Genomic DNA, 22,906 nt, shown 5'->3' with positions numbered 1-22,906 from the left:
CAAAAAAATTACAATAACCCCTCCCTTTGCAGTAAATGGAAATACAGTTAGCCAAGCAATGCTCTATTGTTGATAAAACTGTGAATATCTTTCTAATAAAAGTCTTGACAGATGCAATTAGTTGTTTCAAATTTTCCCCAATTTCTCCTGTGGTACAATGGAACTCCATATCAGAAAATTGATCCCATAGGACTATGATTTTCTTTGATGAGCTTGTTTAATTTAATAAACTCCCAAAACATTACCATAATTACCAGTAAACTTTTTTATTAATAATGATATTATTTCCTTATAATGATGGAATCTTTTGGTTTACATGAAACAGTTTTAAAATAGCCCCAAAAGCACTGCCCTTTTTACAGATAATCAATTTTCCCTAAACACATGCTACATCTAAACCATGGCTCAGATAATGGCCCCATTGGGACAAATGAATTCAGCCAAACTTGTCTTTGACGTTCTTATTAGCTCCTAAAAATTTATCATTGACAAACAAAAATTTTGCATTGTCAGTTGATAGAATACTAATAAAAATAACTTTAGTTAAGACATTAAGACAAAAAAGCTCCATCTGGATGTATTCATATAAATATATTTTTAGTGTTTTAATACTATTAATTAATTAATAAATTTTGTAAGGGTTACCTCCCTTACTTTTCAACATCAGTGTACAATATATAGAATAAGGAAAATGAAAACTGTCATAAAATCATTAAATCTTGTCTGATCTTAAACAAAATTGCAGATGGTGATCAACATTATGTACAAATTTTCAGACTGTTCCATGCAGTAGTAAAATATTCTATAGGGGGGACAAATGTGCGTCTACAGACAGACGGACAGGGTGAAACCAATATACCCCCCTAAACTTTGGTTGCGTGGTTATAAATACTTAGGCACTTCCTGTTTAAAAGGGGGGGGGGGGGTCAGGACTACCCCTGGGGCTCATGATCTACATTACCAATTGATGCCTCTTAAAACAAGGATAAAGAATATATATATGGTTTAGGGCTGGGGATCTCAACCGTTTGCAAAATATTTGGGCGCTTCCTGTGTAAGGGGGTTCAGGACTACCCCTGGAGCCCATGACCTACATACCATTTCATGCCCCTTAACACAAAGAACAAGAATATATATGGTAAAGGTGTGGGGATCCCAACCGTTTTCAAGATATTTTGGCATTTCTAATTCCTGGGGGTTGGGATGACCTCAGGAGCAAGATCTAATAAACCCCATATATTGCCTATAACAGTCAATATATGATTCTGAAAACCCTAAGTAATTATCTCTGTCCGTTTTCAAGTTATAACCATTTATAATAGAGTCTACAATTTTTCCCATAAGGTTCTATATCAGACCCAACACCCTTTTGACCACCTCCCCCCCCCCCCCCCCCTGAAAGTGGTTGGCCAACCTTAAATGAGAAAAATCAAACCAGGGTGTACAACTACATACCGGCTTATCATACCCTAGAGTTTTAATTTGTACAATCCCGATCAAGAGTAACTCAATTGCATTGCAATTTGATGTCAGGATCCAAATTCAAAATAACTAAACGATAAACTTATAACAATAAACTTATCACAAAACTTTTTTTTCTTTTTAAAATGTTGCAGATTTCTTTACATAAAATTGCACTTGTCCAGTCGGACAAGTGGCCAGCAAAATTCACTTGTCCGTATAATTTTTAACTGGTACCGGAGAAGCGTTAATGTCGAGCCCTGTAAACCCTGGGTTTTCTCATACCATTTTTGTCGAAGTATAAAATAAAACAGTAAAATGTTAAAATAAAATATTTTTCCTACCTACATACCCTGTTTTTTTAAAAGCTGGAAAAGGAAACGCACTATTAATTTCCTTAAGCCTAATTGAGTTCAGCAGGTAGCATTTTTTTCATTTATTATTAAAAATCAAAATCCAAGTAACATGCACATTTCCAATAGATGTACAATTGATCTGCAAAGCATCAACTTGTTATCTTGAAAATTTTGGGGGAATTATCTGTAAAATGGGGTACCCAACATGTATATGAATTATAAATGGCCTAGTTCAAAAGCTAGTGCTTTTTTCTTAAATTACCAATAATTTAAGTTATCCGTACCATAGGGGTACCCTTTTGGTAGTCGCCTGCCCGCCATTTACACCATTTCAATAATCTGATTTTGCTGTTGGAAATTAACTTTAAATGTACAATCTTATCAAATAAAAATTAACTATCAATTTGAGTACTCTTTATCCATTGTCTCTTCACAGGTATAGGGCTTTGGTGTAGTATATAACTTCAATTTCACTCCTCATTTCTTTATTTTATATCATTTTTTAGAAACTCCCAAAAAAGCGGGGGGGGGGGGGCAAATCAATGATAATTCAATTTTTTATATGTAAATTTTAAAAAATTTGTTGCTGTGAGAAAAAGTGTGGGGGCCAGCCCCCCCCCCCCCCCCCCCCCCCCGATGCTACGTGCCTGAAGTAATTGTGTGATCATGAATCAATAACCAATAATAATCAATAAATCATCTATGAAAAAATAAGTGAAATTAACCAATCTAAATAGCAGTATTATTGCCTATAAAGCATTTTCAAGTTTTATATCTTAATCAAGAGATTCTGCTTGGCCTAATCCATAAGCATGATTCAAACTTCAGCATAAAAATCGGAACTGGCAAACATCCTACACATAATAGGCCAACTTTATGCAATGCATTCTATATTTACACGCATAAACCAATATTCGAGACATCAACAATCACTACAAGCATTTAAGTATCCATTATTTGCCTCTTGGAAAGACCAAGAAGGCTATCTTGTTATGATTGAAAACGTTCATGTCAGTGTCATTATGAAATCAGACCCATGGAACTTTCATGTTTTTAATTTTACTTACGCTGCACACTGATCAAAAAGGCCACGACCTAAATATACACTGGAATCAAGACGTGTATTTCTGCTGATTAATGTTGCTTAATATTGCCTCTGTATCTCTTCTGCTTAATATTGATTCGGGTACGCTTCTTCTGTTCTTCTCAATTCTGCCCAAAAAGTGTAAAGTAGCTGCGTAGTTTCTCCAGACCGACGCTATCTTTTCTAAATTAAAGACAATGACATCATTTTTCACTCGGCACACCTCGGCTGATTCGTAAATCATCTCATGTAGGTTAGGGAATCGGCCGACGTTTGCCGAATGATCATTGTGTACCGATCTAACATATTAACTCGCACGATGAATTTTCGATGTATGTTTTACATTCTATACATGTACTTGAGGTAGCTAGCCTACAATGTATTTATCCTTCTGCTATTAATTTTACCAAAGTTGAAGTGATGAAACGCTGCTAAAATTTCAAAAATATTGATAATGTGTCTAATCATTATATTAAGAAAACTAGACATAGTGATTGGAAAAAGCAAACTTTTACCATCGCATTATAAAATTAAAAATATTAACTGTACATGAAAATAATATATAGTTATATACATTGCCACTTCATACTAAAACATAATTAACCGCTGCTTTTTAGTTCAGAATAGCGCTTTGTTGCTTAGGTTTGTAACAAAAATTGCTTCATTCAGCAAGAGTTATCTTTCTTTATTATAGACTATTGAAGGTTTTACATGCATGTTTTACATTCAGTGCATGGTAAGTTGCCACCACAGCTTCTAATTTTTCAGATAAGTTTTTCTGTTTTTAAATTTGGATAAGATAATAGTAAAAGGATCCATACATGTGTGTTTAAGAAATGCTTTAAATGTAAACCAGAACATTTTATTAAAACACAAAAGGGGGATCAAATAAATGATCTTCCAGTAATTGATACTAGTATGTTCTCTATAATATAGGGATATATTGTCTTGAATAAAATGTTATATCGATTTTTTGTTTCAATTTTTGTTGTCCCATATCTGTTCTCTCAGAATAGAAAACCCTTATTCAATTTTAAACATTTGAAATGTTATAAGTTTCAAACTAGTACATAAAATTTATTTTTATTTTATTTTTTAAAATTAATCCATATGGGGGAGGGGGATATTCATGCAGAAATTGCCTCATAAAAATTTGATCAATATGATTCGCTTCTTGCAAAGTTTTGCAAAAGTTTTCTTTACTTTTCCCCCCAAGCTAAAAGTCGATGTTCAGTTCGCTCCGTTCAAATATTCTTTTTCTACATTTGAATATAAATAAATGTAGCCTTCTAAAATGAATTGGGGCTCTGCACCGCCTCCCTTGTTGCTACATGCCTTAATGATTGTGAGTTAACAGAAACGAAGTGAGATTATTTTCTACAGAAGTTATCTCTCTTATCAGAGGGATATTCCACCTTAAAATTGATTAATTATTTAGATATATGTGTAAATTTAAAAAAAATCTTCATTTCCCTCAAATATTTGCAAAACGCAAACATCAAAATGGGAACGCATAATATTACAGATCGGCTGTTACTGATGTAATACCTGCGTTCAAAGGCTGAAATTGAGCTAGGTCTATTAAAATAATATGCAAATGTTAGTCTGTAGCAACGTATTCCTTGTTCAGACCAGGTAAATTGTAAGGCGCTGCTTATTTCCTGGGTCTATAATAAATGATTTAAGTAAATAATACTTTCAAGAGAATTCAAATCTATTAAATTCGCATTGTAAAATTACTGAAAATACCCCCCCCCGGGAAACCGCAAATATTCAAAGGGACTACCCCCATTCTTCTGGGTCCGTGTTTGATCGTCGGTTTGCTAATTAAAATCCAGTGGATGTGTGTATAGCATCAACTTATGTTGATAATAAACCTTTCACGAAATAAACAAATAAACAAAACAAAAAACAAAAAAAAACTCTGGCTACCAATTTTAAATGTCAAAATTAGAGAATATTATATAAATACTGCCCTTTTGAGAGGGTTACAGTTAAAATTGACACCCTGAGAAAGCCATTGTCAACAGACGCGAAGCGGGGGTTTTCGAGGAGACCTCTTATATACTTTTGACCCCTTAAAACCCTTAACTACGTAACACACGAGAAGATCATTATATTGCTTGGGTACACAACTGTTAGATGAAAATATTGGCTTCTATAACCTGCCACAAAAAAAATTCCGGCCAAGTAGCGAGCTATAGATATTGACTCTAGACACACCTGGCACCGTATTTTGAGGGATCAGCCCCTTTTTCTTCATATCATATGAAAGGTCATTATATATTTCAAGTGCATTTTAAGGAAGTGTTTAAATTATTTTACCGTATTTGACTTCTCTTTGAAAGAACGTTTTACGGACCGATCCCTTATCTACTTATCGTTACCGTTTTAACAGAATTATGAAGGTTGCACATGGTTTATTACATCATTTTGAGCATCTTTTCTTCTATATTGCATTTCAAAATAATTTTCCTTGCTGAGATATGGGTGATCAGACTTTTGGACTTCTGACCCCCCCCCCCCCAACCCTAATTAGGGGTAAACTGTTTAAACATTCGTTACCCTTCTTGAGATATATGGGAAAGAACGTTTTAGGGGCCGATCCCTTATCTCCGTTGAACGAAATTTTATAGATTGCACATTGTTAAGTACATCATTCTGAACATCTTTTGTTCTATGCTGCATTTTAAAACATTTTTCCTTTCTGAAATATGGTTGATAAAAATTTTGGATTTTTGGCCCCTAAAAAACCCTAATTACATAACACATGATGAAATAATTACATTGCTTGGATACATAATTCTAAGATAAACATTTTTGTTTTTATAACATTTCACAAAATATCTCTCAGTAAAGGGCTACAGATTAAACACTTTAGAGCCCTTTGGTCCCCTTATTTGAGGGGCAAGCCCCTTTTTCTTGGTATCAAATAAAAGGTCATTTAATTCTAAACAAATTTTGTTCAACAAGTGTTTAAAAATTCGTTACCGTTCTAAAGATATATGAGAAAGAAGGTTTTAGGGGCTGATCCCTTATCTCCTTATAGGGGCCGTTTGACGAAATTTTGAAGGTTGCATTTTGTTCAGTACATCATTTTGAACAACTTTTCTTCCGTACTGCATTACACAATATTTTTCCTTTCTGAGATATGGGTGACCAAAATGTTGGACTTTTGGCCCCTAAAAACCCTTAATTACAAAACACATGATAAAATCATTACATTGCTTGGATACATAACTGTAAGATAAACATATTTGCTTCTATAACATTTATAAAAATATCTCTCAGTAAAGGGCTACAGATAAAAGGATTTAGAGCCCTTTGGTCCCCTAATTTAAGGGGCCAGCCCCTTTTTCTTGATATCAAATAAAAGGTCATTTAATTCTGAACATATTTTGTTCTACAAGTGTTTAGAAATTCGTTACCGTTCTGGAGATATATGAGAAAGAAGGTTTTAGGGGCCGATCCCTTATCTCCTTATAGGGGCCGTTTGACGAAATTTTGAAGGTTGCATTTTGTTCAGTACATCATTTTGAACAACTTTTCTTCTGTTTTGCATTACAAAATATTTTTCCTTTCTGAGATATGGGTGATCAAAATTTTGAACTGTTGGCCCCTAAAAACCCTTAATTACGTAATACATAATAAACTCATTACATTGCTTGGATACATAACTGTAAGATAAACATATTTGCTTCTATAACCTTTCACAAAGTATCTCTCAGTAAAGGGCTACAGATTAAAGACTTTAGAGCCCTTTGGTCCCCTAATTTGAGGGGCCAGCCCTTTTTTCTTGATTTCAAAGAAAAGGTCCTGTAAATAGAAACTTTTTTTACATTACATGTCTTAACAAAATATTTTTCAGAAAAAAGATAATCAAAGAAAACCAGAAAAAATTACGACGTTTTTTCCATCTCAATTTTCGGGTCCAGGCGAGCTTCGGCGCCTTTCAAGACAGATCAAAATGAAAATAAAATTACAAATCTACAATCTTTTGTCCACTATCCCTGAAAGTTTGAACTCAATATCTTTTATAGTTTAGGAGAACGTAGAGGAACAAACGACCCCTCTAAAAATCGCTAAAACGTCAATTTCTCAAAAACGGAAGTGACGTCATCAATATAATAAAAAACCTATAAGGTTTAAATCATTATCTATCAGATCTGAAAGTTTCATGAAAATCGGTCGAGCCGTTTTCGAGAAATCGCGTGCACAAAATTTGTAAGAAAAAAAAAGAAAAATAATAATAATAATAATAGGGAAAAAGAAACCGAACGAAAACAATAAGGTCTTCCGTTGGAAACGGAAGACCTTAATAATAGGGAAAAAGAAACCGAACGAAAACAATAAGGTCTTCCGTTTGAAACGGAAGACCTTAATAATAACTAGATACGATCTCGTTACGAGTAACGACTAGGTCTTCCGTTCAATTTTTTAAACGATTCGATTAAAATATCAATGAAATTTCAGAATTCTCCCTCAACCACTTCCTTTTAGATAATGTATACGATTGTCAATATCCTTTAAAATGCTTAACAAAGAGTTTTGCTTTTTAACATACAGCACATTAAAGATTTAAGATTTTAGTCCCCTAAAATCTCTAAATACGTCATCAATGGGTTTGGAAATGAGTTTTACAAACTGATATTGCTGCGATCAACAACTTTGTTTTTATAATGCATTACAAAATCTTGATCATTTTTAACGTATGAGTAATAGAGTTAAGGAGTCTATTGGCCCCTAATTTAAGGGGCCAGCCCCTTTTTCTTGATTTTATACGAAAGGTCTTATGAATACTAACATTTTTTGTTCTTACATCCATCTAAAATTGATGATCACTTTTGAGATACAAATGATTAAATATTTTAGGGGCCAGCCCTCTAGATCCTTAATGGGGACAGAAATTCGTGTTTTGATAAGTAGAATCAATTTAAGTGAGCGTCTCGGAGAAAGTCATGCAATATTACCAAAATCGTCCACAAGCGTACATCTTACATATTTTAAAAAGTGTTTAAAACTGAAAGATTATCCCATAAAAGTCCAAATTTTGAATTCAATTGCTTGCTGGTGTCGTTCTATTTTTAGCTGTGACCTAATTTGAATAATGGCCCAAATATGGATTAAAACCCAAGAAAAATTATGGAAAACAATGCAGTTTGAGCACTAAAAAAAGAATATAATAGAAAATTCCCCACAATTGTTTTACTTATATATATGTTACTTAAAACTCCATTTTTCATAATACCAATTTAAATTATTACAAACTGCCCATAGAACCAGGAAAAAGAGATTTTGAAAACTGGCAGTTTGCCAATTTTGCTAGATGTATAAATATTAACAACTTTGATAGAGGTATAAATATACCTGTAAACGCCTGCATCTTCAAAATTTATCATGATTTTTTAAGATGAAGACATAAGTGTAAATTTCTCAAAAATCCACTTTTGGACTCTCAAAGAATAACACGCAATGATAATATATTGACTGATACATTCCATCAAAATAAGCATATTCTAGCATATTATTAAATATATTTATATTTCAAAAAATAAGTTATTAAATGGATTTTGAAAGAATAAATTAATTAAAAATTGATATTTTCTTGTCATAAATATTTTTTATATTGATATTATCGCTTCCCAAACCTGTAAATTAATGTTTGGTTGTGAAATATGATTTGTAAGATTTACCTCCCCTTTGATGCAATCTCTAGGCAGATGAGGTTAAAAAAGTGAAGAGACGCCAAATGGAGGTCACATTGAAAACATAATTTATGACAATGGGGTGAATACAAGTTATTTGATCATTATGACCTTATAATTTTCCATCAGAAGGAACTATGAGATTATTTTCATTTAGCTTGACCTATTTGTTCATGAAAATGGGTGAAAACGCACTAGGTTTAGCAGCTGAATGTCCTGCTATATGTAACTTTTTTAATGGATCCGGAGGATCTGAATGTGATGTTGCAAACATTTGTTCTGTTTATGAGTGTGACAGGGATATTATGAATCACTTATACAGTTTACAAAGCGCACAAATTCTAGACAAGTGTGTGTCTAATGCTCACATATGTCCTGAGTACATAGTAATATTGTATCGAAGTTGGTATTTCATCATCGATAAGGCAGTGCTTTCTATGAAAATATGCCTGAAGCACCGCGAAGAGTTGGGAGCACGGTGGAAAAGATCAAAGAGAACTTGTTCTTATCCTGGTCATCGGGGTAATATGAAAGCTGACAGAGGGGCCAGTCCAACAATGTGTAAAGAACTCTGGTTAAAAACAAGACAGATTATACCAGTAGGATCAGGTAAGTTATTTTTACAGTCACCTTAATTCAGGACGTTGACAGAGTATGTAATATAAAATATTATGAGAAAATTAGTGTATTTTATAAACAGGTGATATCTAGGAGGACCTCTATATCTAGATTTAGATGTAATATAGATATGAGGGTCTGTAATTACTTTAACAATTGACCTTAACTGTACATGCGCGGATCCAGAAATTTTTTCCAAAAAGGGGGGGGGGGGGTCCAATGAGAGATAGTTTTGTTTTCCGGGGGAGGGGGGGAGGTCTTATTGTGTATTAGTACTTTAGATCACTACAATATGTTTTGCTCTAAAACTACTTCAATTTCACAATCATATGAAAATAAACTAAATGATAACTTAATATGTCATCACAATCAAAACATGTGTCAAATTGTGTTACAATGCACAGTGTAGTGATTGAACTTTGATCTTATGTGCAGTATTTACTTGTAGCAATTTGCAAAAGGTGCTCAATGGATCATAAGAAGAATGTGTCCCCATCATACAGTGTAGAGTATGTAGAAGAACTAGGTAATAATTTTGCTGTATATTATTCAGTTATATACATAAATGTAATAAACTGACAAACATGCATGTATACAATTAGAATTGTAAAGGAATATATTCTACTTATTGAAAGCATTGTAACATGTCGAATGATTTCATCATAAACATTTTAAGGATTATTTTTATATGTCAAATGTTAAGAACATACATGAACATGTAGATATGCATGCATGAACAATGGATTTGATGCTTAAGAAATTTTGAAAACTTTAAAACTGCATGTGTTGTGATATATTGTGTAATACCAGGTTTGTTAATTATAGATATATATGGAACTTGGGGTTGTCAATGATACATTTTAGCTTTTCATATGGGTATTATTTTTAAAGTAATTGTTAAGAAGACCTTATTACTTTACTTTCAGAGTGGTGTAGACAGATTTGTAGAATTTTTCACACAGACAACAGCACAAAATCAAAAATTCATGGTATCAGACACATTTTTTTCGATGAAATTTAGTGCATTTTCCATATGTAAATGAATTATACCAGATATTCTTTCTCAGTTAATGACTTGATTTTGGATATTCTCATGTATGTTAGTTAAACCAAATCTTTATACAAAATTAAGAAATATACAACTATTTTTATGTTTAGCATAAAATCAATCTGAAAAGATTTGCATTATACCTATATAGGTGAACATCTACAGTCCTCCTTGATTGACATACAAGTGCCACATGTACCAGCTATAGTTGAAAACAAAGAAACAGCATTTGATATTGATGTACACAGTAAGTACACAGTTGAATTGAACAGAAACATGTATTGTTTGTGAAACAGCTACATCAGCATCATTGTTGGTGGTTTCTTAGCTCAATCTAGATGCAACTACAGGTATATGTGTAACTATATATATAAAGATAAACCAATAACCTTTCCCAATTCTTATCAGAAACAGATAAATAATAAAAGAGTGTATATATATCTAAAGGTCTTTAGCAATATTGCTTTGTTTTAAATTGATATGTGTGTCTTCCCTAAATACAGGTGTACCAAGTTCACAAGACACAGTGGGTACAGACATGGAGTTTGAAATTCTCTGTAAGTGTATGTATGCAGATAAATTAAGCCACAAATCAATTACATGTAAAGCATATTTACAAGCTAAATTAGCCTCAACTGTTTTATTTTTTGGTGTTTATTTTGATTATCTTATTTCCTATAAATTTGACAAATATTCTTGTTAGGTGTAATATGTGTACTGTAAATGTTTATTGTGCATTGTGTAAAAAAAAAAAAGTTTTAAAATGTATGCAGTGCAGTATGCAAACCAATGTCAAAAGTAATTATGACTCGGTAAAAAATCTTGGAACTCTAAGAGAAATATCATTCTGTCCAACTGTCTGTCTGTCCATTAACACAATTGTGTGACACAATATGTCACAAGTAGACCATATAAGGAGGATTGTATATCTTGAGACTATGTCAGTTTTTTAGTATCTATAATGAATTATTGGTATCCCACTCCAAAGGAGAAAGGGGTATACTGTTTTACCCTTGTGTGTGTGTCTGTCTGTCTGTAACAAAAATTTCTGTCACAGTTTTCTCAGCAACTAGCTATTCATCACAGATGCTTGAACTTTTAACACACACTTTGTATAGGTATGCCATATAGTGGGATTTATTTTTGTACCATGTGTACATCAACTTCCTGTTAAATGTAGACTTTGCTTATTTTGTATAATATTCACATCAGAGCGAGGGTATTACTAGTGAGCATTGGTCACTTGCGGATATCTTGTTTCCATTATTAGAGCTGCATATTTATTTAATATAACTCATAAGTGTATCTAAATATATCAAAGTTTGATCAATTAATAAATAGATCATGGTAAACCAATATGTTACTGAGACAAATCATAGACATTGACTATGCAAATCATACTACCTGAGAAGATCATACACATAGCATTTATACATGAATTCACATTTTCTAGTTACCGGTAGATTTCTAGTAATGAAGCACACCGTATTGCTTTCCAGCCACAAGTTCTTGTTACCCTTCCTTACCATCATCCCAAGACTGGTATGAGCAGTACAAAACACCAAAAGAAAAACTAAATGAAGCATTACGGAGACTTTCAGGTAATTTAACTCACTAAGAATCATTGCAAACTACCTAGAGTATTGCAAGGAAACAGAGTTCCAAACTTCCAGCCGTGCATCTTTGTACAGAATCCTGAAAGCCTGTCGAGCATCAAAAAGGAAAGCGATGCATGGACTTGACAATACTACAGCACTTGGAATGAATGCCATGGAGTCATTACAGAAGGTTGTAACAAGACTTGGGGAATATGGATTGGATATGGAGAAAAAAGACACTCTGATTGATATGATCAACATCTGTAATCAGCCCTTGAAATTTGATGTGAAAAGCCATTTCAGCAGAAGTTCCTCATGCAGTGATCATTGTACAATGTGTTCCCTGAGTGATCCAACACACATGCTTTTCTAGTAACTGTGATCATGACCATTCAGACATTTGCTCAAATTGTGTTTTGACACACAAACTTACAGAGGGCATCAATGAAGCCACTAAAACAGTCAGAATACCATCTGAGGATTTGATGGAGGAATTGCAGCATGAAATTACCATGGCAGCAAAAGCCACCAAGGACTGGAAGGCTCATCTTCTTAGAACTGTGCACCAAGACTTTGCAAGATCAGACATCCTACAACACCTTGAATCAAACCAGGGACTTCTTATAATGGATTGGGCCATGAAGTTTCTACCCCTCCAGTACAGGGAAACACAGTCAGACTTCTTTGGAAAAAAGGGCATTAGCTGGCATATTTCATGTTTAATTACCAAGAAGAGTGACCCTGAACCAACAGCTAGCATCTCGTCTGACCACCTTGACTTGAACACCTATATCCATATCCTTGGGAATGGTACTCAAGGTTGGTTTTCCATTGCTCATATTATTAGACACCTTCTTTTGACTCTATCAGTGCAGTTTCCAAACCTGAAAGAGATCTACATGAAGACAGACAATACTGGTTGCTATCACTGTACACCACTAATCGCCTTCATCAGTCAGAATCACAGTCATTTTCCTATTACCATCAAGGAGTTCAACTTCAGTGAAACACAGTCTGGAGAAGATCTTTGTGACAGCAAAACTGGTTCCTGTCGAATGCATGTGGCTAGATTTCTGAATGAGGGAAATGATATTTTTTCTGCCTCAGACTTGAAGAGAGCCTTAGAAAGTAATAATGGATTAAAAGGAACAAAGACCTGTGTATCTCCATTGACAATGCAGAGGAGCCAAAGATAAAATCCAAAATTCCTCAGATTAGCCTTCTGAACAATTTCAGATTTGATGTGGATTCAGTTATTGCAAGAAGGGCATATCAGATTGGTTGTGGACGCCTTATTGAGACTAATACTTTGAAGGATCAGCATCTTAATGTTGGAGAAATTAATGGTTTTGAGGTATATGTTAGTTGTAAAAATTAATAATCATTACCGGTAAATATATAATGTTCGGTTCAACATCATAAAGAAGACAAGATACTAGCTATTTTGTCTCTGTTATATAAATTACAAATGCATTTACTATATAGTCTCTGTAGTATAAATACAAATGTATGTGCTATATAGTCTAAAAATTACAAATGTAATTTGGATTTTATTGCTTTATAGGTGTTAGAAGAATTTCCATCTCATGCAGTTGATGTTGGACAAGTCTGTGTTAGAATGAGGAACCCAAATATTCAAAATGAAATGGAGGAGGAACAGAACCAGGATCAGGACCAGGGGCCCCTGAATAATGATTTGTATGCATGTCCAGATCCCTATTGCCAGAAACAGTATCCGGAATTGATTGTGGCATCAAAATCTGGGTTGAGAAGTGTTCTGCCATCCGAGAGAAATATGCTCACATTTGTGAGACAGTGTTGTCTCAGAGTCGTGATACAGGTATCGTTTCCTTATGTTCAGGAGGATGGGCATTGAAATCTGTTGCTAAATGCAACAGGTTCTCCTTAAATGTGAAGGAGTATGTAAAGAAGATTTTTGAAAGCTGTGAAAAGACAGGAAAACGGCCGAATTATGCAGCTTTAAGTGGAGAACTTCAAAAAGCTTGTGATGAAAATGGACAGCGCCTTTTTAGACCATTTGAGTGGCTAACAGCAAATCAATTGAGAAACTTGTTTGCATCATATATTAACAACAAGAAGAAAAATTACAGGGACAGACAGATTCTTTTACTGGAAGTTCCAGAAACTGATGAACATCTTCAAGAAATTGTCATGAATCTTAAGGCAGAAGAACGTCAGCAGACTGTATCTGACATGTATGAAAATGTGTTTTATGCAGTAAATACTTAATTTACCTTTGGATATCTCTGTGGCAACCTGTATAACATGCATTTACATGGAAATTATCAATGTTTTATACTTTAAGATATTTGTAAAGGTGAAAAATTCCAGGTTTAAAAAAAAAATCCACTCAGTATGTGTATTTTAGCATGAATTTATTTCTTATTACCTTTGGTATTAATCTTTTATGATTGTGTGAGCATGGCAACTTACAGGTTACATTAGTGCAATGATTTATTTCTTTTTATGTAATGATTATTGTCAGTTCTAATTAGACACCACCAAAAGTTAACTCTCTCAAGGTTCAATGCACTGTCAGTAATATATAAGGTTTTCTCAGGAAATTAAACAAACGCAAATGATTGTATTTCCTTGGAAACAAGTTTTTTTCATTTTAGTAACCAATTTTATTTTAGTATTTGAAAATATTGAAATTAATATTTGCAAAACTTATCTTAGAGTAATAACATTTGATTTAGTATTCTCTGTTAAAACCATAAAGCATCAGAATTTTTTTTTTACCTTCCTCAAAGAAAGTGATAAAAGTCCAAAATGAGAAAAAAAAACAATTTTAAGTTTTTATGAATAACAGTAATATATACGTAATGTACTTATATGATGGCGTTATTAATGACAACTTGTATTTCCTGTTTTGAAATATTCAAAGTTAATTTTTATTATTATTTGCTGTATAAATTGTCAAAATAATTCTGTGATATATCAAAACATTTCTGGTATAGATTTAAATGAATTGAATGTTAGCCATTTTAACGTTTTTTTGTAAAAATGAAAATATCAGTCTCATTGGTGACGTCATATCTGACCTATATTATAGAGTCCAAAGTCAGATTTTTTATATTGTATTATTCATGGTCCGTACTTATTGGTGTAATTGCAATAAAAGAAATTGAAGCGTTTACAGACCCCAAAATAATGCTTTGTAAGTTGGTAAAATTTGAACATTTCACTAAACGTAGGAATTTGAAAAATTTATGACCTTTTTGTACTTAAACTAGATCAGATCTATTTAAATGTACCTCCCCAGGAGACATGCTAGACAACATGCTTTTACCCCCTATAATTAGTTTCTATGCATGTATTATCACTGTTAGTTGAGAGGTCCTGAAATATGTGTAGATTTCATGGTTTTTGTTCCCAGTTTTGACCCCTTGTTCTATTTTTGGTAATATGCCTTTTACTCATGAACTATGCTAACCATGACAAAAACATATGTGTCAAATTTTATGGCATATTAATACTATGTTGCACACCAAAATTGATATCGATACATCAACCATGCTTGTGGACTGTTTTGCATGACTTTCTCTGAGACGCTCACTTAAATCATTTATTCAAACATTTTCTCTTCTTTGATGTTTAACAAAATATGTATACTTCTCTAGTTATTTTTCGTCAAAGTTTAAGTACTTTGGCCCCTAAAAATCCCTAATAACGTAATAAATGGGCGTGGCAATGATTTTTTCAAATAGATATTGGTACGATCAACAACTTTGCTTCTATAATGCATTACAAAATCTTTATCGTTTTTAAGTTATTTGTAATAGAGTTAACGAGTGCCTTGGCCCCTAAAAAAAGGGGGCCAGCCCCTTTTTCTTGATTTCTTTGAAAAGGTCTTTAGAATACAAACAATTTTTGTTCTTACACCAATGTAAAATTGTTGATCTTTTTTGAGATACAAATGATTGAATATTTTAGGGGCCAGCCCCCTAGATCCTTAATGAGGACAGAAATTCGTGTTTTGATAAGTGGAATTAATTTAAATCATTTATTCAAACATTTTCTCTTCTATGATGTCTAACAAAATATGCATACTTCTCTAGTTATTTTTTGTCAAGGTTTAAGTACTTTGGCCCCTAAAAATCCCCAATTACGTAATAAATGGGCGTGGCAATGATTTTTTTCTAATAGATATTGGTACGATCAACAACTTTGCTTCTATAATGCATTACAAAATCTTTATCGTTTTTAAGTTATTTGTAATAGAGTTTACGAGTGCCTTGGCCCCTAAAAAAAGGGGCCAGCCCCTTTTTCTTGAGTTCGTTGAAAAGAACTTTTGATTATCTACCACTTTTGTTATATATATGTTAACAAAATATCAACTGATAAAAAGATACAGATCAAAACGTTTGAAAATTTTGAATGAAAACTCGTACTCCATTTTCGTGCCCAGGCGAGCTCCAAGAAATGGCGCCACTGGCGTAAAACAAAATAATAGTGCACAACTTCAGACTATAGACTACCGATCCTGAAAATTTCATAGTCATATCTCTGATAGTTTCTGAGATCAGCTCTGCACAAAATGATCGTAAAAAACTACAAAATGGTCGATAAATCGGTACCTGAAGTGACGACAACAAAAATTTCAAAAACATATAAAATTCAGATGATGACTCATTATCTGTAAAAAAAAATGTTGAAAATCGGTCGAATAGTTTTCGAGAAATCGCGTGCACAAAATTTGGAAAAAAAAAAAATAATAATAACTAGACACGATCTCGTTGCGAGCAACGAGGAGGTCTTCCGTCCGATTTTTAGAAGAGGAAATGACCTTGCCTTTTATCTTCATCAACGAAACATATCAGGAAATGCAGATGTGATCTAAAAGTGCGATGGATGAAGGATTATACACCCCGTTGGATCCCTTATTTAAAGAACCAGCCCCATATATTTCATATTAAATAAGAAGTCTTTTGACCTAATAACAGATCTACTGACCTGTAATAAAAAGAAACCGAAGAAAAAAAAGATGGTCTGCCTTTGTAAACGGAAGACCCTAATAACAATAAGAATAGAAGGGTCGACGGAAGACCCTAATAATAAAAGACTGTTTTTGTCTAAATCTTAATTGAAGAGTGTTTTTCAACTTGAACTACAGTCCAACAACCCTTTTATGTTGAATATTTTAGTTAGAAAATTAAATAAAAAGGAGAGAAAGAAATAGAGAGAAAGAACAAATCTTGGCTCCGGCGAGATAAGAACACACAGCCTTTGCAGGTGTCTCAAAACATGTTTGACGCGAAATAATTCCCGAATTTGTCTTTGAATTTGGGGCGTTTCCGCCCGGGAGAGGAGCTGAGTTTTTGTATGAGATGAAAAACAACGTGTAAGAGGTCTGACTATTCAGGTTTGGTAACAGTGCGAGGTCATTTGAAATATTGATGCGTGTTTGTGTCTGGAGGGGGTTGAAAAGACCCGAGCTTGATTTTCGTCTTAAATAAATCGAAAATAGAATTTTGAGGTGTGGATCTCGGATTCGGTTAACAACAATTAGGTCCAAAAACAATGACTGATGCATTTTACCCATGTATTTCAGTTTTGAGAATGTTTTTTCGTGTCGTTTACTATTATGTTTGACTGTTTTATTTCAGCAGGATTGATAAAATCTTTATAAATGTAGAAATAACGAAATCAGTAACACGTAAATTTATTCGGTAAAAATTTGATGACAGTAATTTCCACAGTTCTAACATTCATATGTAGTTCACATGCTATCGTAGATACAGACTAAACGGAAATATAAACTTTGGAGGTTTTTCTTAATCCCAGACAGGCAACAGATTTGTATCAGTATATAGACATGCACAAAAAAGGAAAAAGTACACCATCTTTAATAAAAATGACTTTTTAGCGTTGACTTCCAATCAGTAAAAAGACAATCATTAAACAATGAATTTCAAATTATTTGAATCCATAGACATTATCCCGTAATTTGAAATAATTACATGTATAATTTTTGGACGCCAATGTACATTTAGCCTCTATCTAATTTACTGCATGTTACCTGTACTAAGTTCTTATGTACTTTAGAGAGAGAGAGAGAGAGAGAGAGAGAGAGAGAGAGAGAGAGAGAGAGAAATTTTCTAGTTTTTTGTAGTGTTTAGGGAATCAGTATATCAGCAACGTATGTCAATAAACGCATGCATACATGCAAGCGTGTATCTATATATGTGAACAAATACTAATCAGTTCTCCTTTTAAAGCCATGTAAAATAACGATGGTGCATTGCTAAATGTTGTGTGCATACAGTCATTGAGATGGCGGCATTTCTTTGATGCCGGCAAAGCGACCCAGTGAACTCTAATGCGGTCGTACTGCAGGGGCGCTTCGGCGGCATGTCTTTGATGGCGGCGATGCGAACTGCTGACAAAAACGAGCTCTATATTTGTACTAAAAAAGCTGTTATTATTTTTATTTATGATAAAAATAAAACGGAAAACAATAAAAACCATCATTTTAAAGGTAAAATCGTTAAACAAAACAAAATTAGGGAAGAAAAAATAATCGGCACTCGGGGATGGAACCCGGGTCGCCTGGGCACAAGTCCAACACTCTAACGACTGAGCTACGCGGACTCTCGCTTCAGAACTTTTGATCTCAAAATCTCGGGAATGTCTGGATCTATTTTAACACGAATTTCATATTCTGAAGTGTTTTAAGCGTCTCTATCGAATAAAAACATAAATATAATTCAAATCTAAAAATTTGAAAAATTAAGGTTTTTCATTTCCTTCCGGTGACGACCGGAAGTGACGGCGGACGTTCGGATATGCGAAGGGCACTGCGGCCGTTCATTCTCTACCTTCTCTGAAAATTTGAAGGTTCTATCGTAAATACTTTTTGAGAAAAATCGTGAACAAGCAAAAACGTAAAATCTTCAATTTCTCGGTACCGGAAGTGACGACCAAAAAAAAATCGTGTACTTTTCTTACAAATTTTGTCATGAATAAGATCTGAAAATTTCATGAAAATCGGCTGAAGCATTTTTGAGAAAACGTGACAGAAAAAAAAAACAATAAAAATAATAGTGAAAAAGAAACAAAGCAATAACAAGAAGGTCTTCCGTTGGAAACGGAAGACCTTAATAAGAAACAGTACGAAAACTATAAGGTCTTCCGTTGGAAACGGAAGACCTTAACCAGACACGATCTCGTTGCGAGCAACGAGGAGGTCTTCCGTCTGATTTTAGAAATTGAGATTTATGTTTGATCTTGATTTTGTTATTTAACAGCTATACATGATTTAAAACAGGAAAAGAGGATCTTCATTTTAAGTGCCTGATACTATTTTGTTTCAGCTGTAAGAGTTTTGTTCAACAAGTGTTTAGAAATTCGTCACCGTTCTTGAGATATCTCAGAAAGAATATTTTAGGGGCCGGACCTTATCTCCTTATTGTGGCCGCTGAACAAAAATTGTAAGGTTGCATGTTATTAGGTACATTATTTTCAGCATCTTTTCTTTTATACTGCATCTCAAAATATTTTTTCTTTTTGAGATATAGGTTATCACATTTTTGGACTTTTGACCCCTAAAAATCCTTAATTACGTAACACATGAGAAAAATCATTATAATGTTAGGCTACACAACTGTTAGATAAACATATTTGCTTCTATAATCTATTACGAAATACCCCTCGGTAAAGAATAATAGGAAAAATACTTTAGAGCCCTCTAGGTCCCTAATATTAGGGGCCAGCCCCCTTTTTCATGGTATCAAATAAAAGGTCATTTAATTATAAAGATATTTGGTTCAACAAGTGTTCAGAAATCCGTTACTATTCTTGAGATATCTCAGAAAGAATATTTTTAGGGGCCGGTCCCTTATCTCCTTATTGGGGCCGCTGAACCAAATTTTTTAGGCTGCATGTTGTTAAGGACATCATTTTGAGCATCTTTTCTTTTATACTGCATTTCAAAATATTTTTCCGTTTTGAGATATAGGTGGTCAAAGTTTTGGACTTCTGACCCCTAAAAATCCCTAATTACGTAACATATGAGAAAATCGTTATACTGCTTGGCTTCATAACTGCAAGATAAACATATTTGCTTCTATAATTTATTACAAAATATCCCTCAGTAAAGAACTATAATAAAAAGACTTTAGAGCCCTCTAGGTCCCTAATATTAGGGACCAGCCCCTTTTTCTTGGTATCAAATGAAAGGTCATTTAATTATAAAGACATTTTGTTCAACAAGTGTTCAGAAATTCGTTACCATTCTTGAGATATCTGAGACATAATGTTATAGGGGCCGGTCCCGTATCTCCTTATTGGGGCCGCTGAACCAAAATTTTTAGGTTGCATGGTGTTAAGTACATCATTTTGAGCATCTTTTCTTTTATACTGCATTTCAAAATATTTTTCCGTTTTGAGATATAGGTGGTCAAAGTTTTGGACTTCTGACCCCTAAAAATCCCCAATTACGTAACATATGAGAAAATCGTTATACTGCTTGGCTTCATATCTGTAAGATTAACATATTTGCTTATATAATTTATTACAAAATATCCCTCGGTAAAGAGTTATGGGTAAAAGACTTTAGAGCCCTCTGGGTCCCTTATTTGAGGGGCCAGCCCCTTTTTTCTGATATCAGCTAAAAGGTCTTGTAAATATAAACTTTTTTTACATTACATGTTTAAACAAAATATTTTCCAGAAAAGAGATAAAAGAGGAAAAGCACAAAAAATGACGACGCTTTTTTAATGTCAATTTTCGAGCCATAGCGAGCTTTTGCGCCAGTAGTGGTAAACATACAAAACAACAATCATGCAAAACTTCAATCTTTCGTTTACCAACCGTAGAAATTTGAGCTTAATATCTCTTATAGTTTAGGAGAACAACAGAAGACAAAATACCCATATAAAAATTAGAAAAATCTCAATATCTCAAAAACGGATGTGACGTCATCAATGCAAAAAATTTCCAATCAAGTTCAGACCACTATCTATCACATCCTAAAATTTGATTGAGATCGGCCTACAGATTAAAGACTTTATAGCCCTTTGGTCCCCTGATTTTAGGGGCCAGCCCCTTGTTCTTGATATGCAATAAAAGGTCATTTAATTCTAAACAAATTTTGTCAACAAGTGTTTAGAAATTCGTTACCGTTCTGGAGATATATATGAAAGAAGGTTTTAGGGGCCGATCCCTTATCTCCTTTTAGGGGCCGTTTAACTAAATTTTGAAGGTTGCATTTTGTTGAGAACATCATTTTGAACAACTTTTCTACTGTACTGCATTACAAAATATTTCTCCTTTCTGATATATGGGTGATCAAATTTTGGACTTTTGGCCCCTAAAAACCCTGAATTACGTAACACATGATAAAATCATTACATTGCTAAAATACATAACTATAAGATAAACACATTTGCTTCTATAACATTTCACAAAATATCCCTCAATAAAGGGTTATAGATAAAAGACTTAAGAGCCCTTTGGTCCCCTAATTTTAGGGGCCAGCCCCTTTTTTTTATATGAATTGAAAGGTCATTTAATTCTAAATAAATTTTGTTCAACAAGTGTTTAGAAATTCGGTACCGTTCTGGAGATATATGAGAAAGAAGGTTTTAGGGGCCGGTCCCTTATCTCCTTTTAGGGGCCGTTTAACGAAATTTTGAGGGTTGCATTTTGTTGAGAACGTCATTTTGAACAACTTTTCTTCTGTACTGCATTACAAAATATTTTTCCTTTCTGAGATGTGGGTGATTAAATGTTGGGACTTTTGGCCCCTAAAACCCCTTATTACATAACACATGATAAAATCATAACATTACTTGGATACATAACTGTAAGATAAACATATTTGCTTCTATAACCTTTCACAAAATATCTCTCAGTTAAGGGCTACATATTAAAGACTTTAGAGCCCATTGGTCCCCTAATTTGAGGGGCCAGCCCCTTCTTGATATCAAATGAAAGGTCATTTAATTCTAAAAAAATTTTGTTCAACAAGTGTTCAGAAATTCGTTACCGTTCTGGAGATATATGAGAATGAAGGTTTTAGGGGTCAATCCCTTATCTCCTTATAGGGGCCGTTTATCGAAATTTTAAAGGTTGCATTTTGTTGAGAACATCATTTTAAACAACTTTTCTTCTGTACTGCATTTCAAAATATATTTCCTTTCTGAGATATGGGTGACCAAAATTTTTGACTTTTGGCCCCTAAAAACCCTTAACCACGTGACACATGATAAACTCATTACATTACTTATGTACATAACTGTAAGATAAACACATTTGCTTCTATAACCTATAAAGGGCTACAGATAAAAGACTTTAGAGCCCTTTGGTCCCCTAATTTGAGAAGCCCCTTTTTCCTGATAGCAAATAAAAGGTCCTGTAAATATAAACCTTTTTTACATTACATGTCTTAACAAAATATTTTTCAGAAAAGAGAAAAACAAAGAAAACCAGAAAAAATACGACATTTTTTTTAAACTCAATTTTCGGGTCCAGGCGAGCTTCGGCGCCTTTCAAGCCAGATCAAAATGAAAATAAAATTGCAAATCTACAATCTTTTGTCTACTATCCCTGAAAATTTTACCTCAATATCTTTTATAGTTAAGGAGAAGTTAAAGGAACAAGCCATCCCTCTAAAAATCGCTAAAACGTTAATATCTCAAAAACGGAAGTGACGTCATCAATATAATAAAAAACCTATAAGGTTCCGATCACTATCTATTATATCTGAAAGTTTCAAGAAAATCTTTTGAGTCGTCTCTGAGAAATCGCGTTCACAAAATTTGTAAGAAAAAAAAAGAAAAATAATAATAATAGGGAAAAAGAAACCGAACGAAAACAATAAGGTCTTCCGTTGGAAACGGAAGACCTTAATAATAGGGAAAAAGAAACCGAAGAATAACAAGAAGGTCTTCCGTTGGAAACGGAAGACCTTAATAACAAGAGAAAAGCTGCCAATGTGACGTTGGAAACGGAAGACCTTAATAACAAGAGAAAAGCTGCCAATGTGACAGAAAACCGGGTTTTTATTTTGT

The 22,906-nt window shown here is 33.6% G+C and overlaps 1 protein-coding gene across 1 annotated transcript; it reads left to right on the top strand.

Annotated features, from left to right (window-relative positions):
* The first annotated feature begins 7,833 nt into the window (after positions 1-7,833).
* LOC117685598 (uncharacterized) lies at positions 7,834-14,766 on the top strand. The gene is made up of 7 exons (XM_066074312.1): positions 7,834-9,215; positions 9,673-9,750; positions 10,151-10,213; positions 10,424-10,519; positions 10,776-10,829; positions 11,772-13,224; positions 13,435-14,766. The coding sequence occupies exons 1-6, from the start codon at positions 8,744-8,746 to the stop codon at positions 11,888-11,890; spliced, it is 882 nt and encodes a 293-aa protein (XP_065930384.1). The 5' UTR covers positions 7,834-8,743; the 3' UTR covers positions 11,891-13,224; positions 13,435-14,766.
* The last annotated feature ends 8,140 nt before the right edge of the window (positions 14,767-22,906 follow it).

The sequence above is a fragment of the Magallana gigas genome, chromosome 1 (genome assembly GCF_963853765.1).
Source record: "Magallana gigas chromosome 1, xbMagGiga1.1, whole genome shotgun sequence".
NCBI classification, from domain to species: domain Eukaryota; kingdom Metazoa; phylum Mollusca; class Bivalvia; order Ostreida; family Ostreidae; genus Magallana; species Magallana gigas.
The sequence above is the reverse complement of the archived record's forward strand: the minus strand, read 5'-3'. Positions and strand labels throughout refer to the sequence as shown.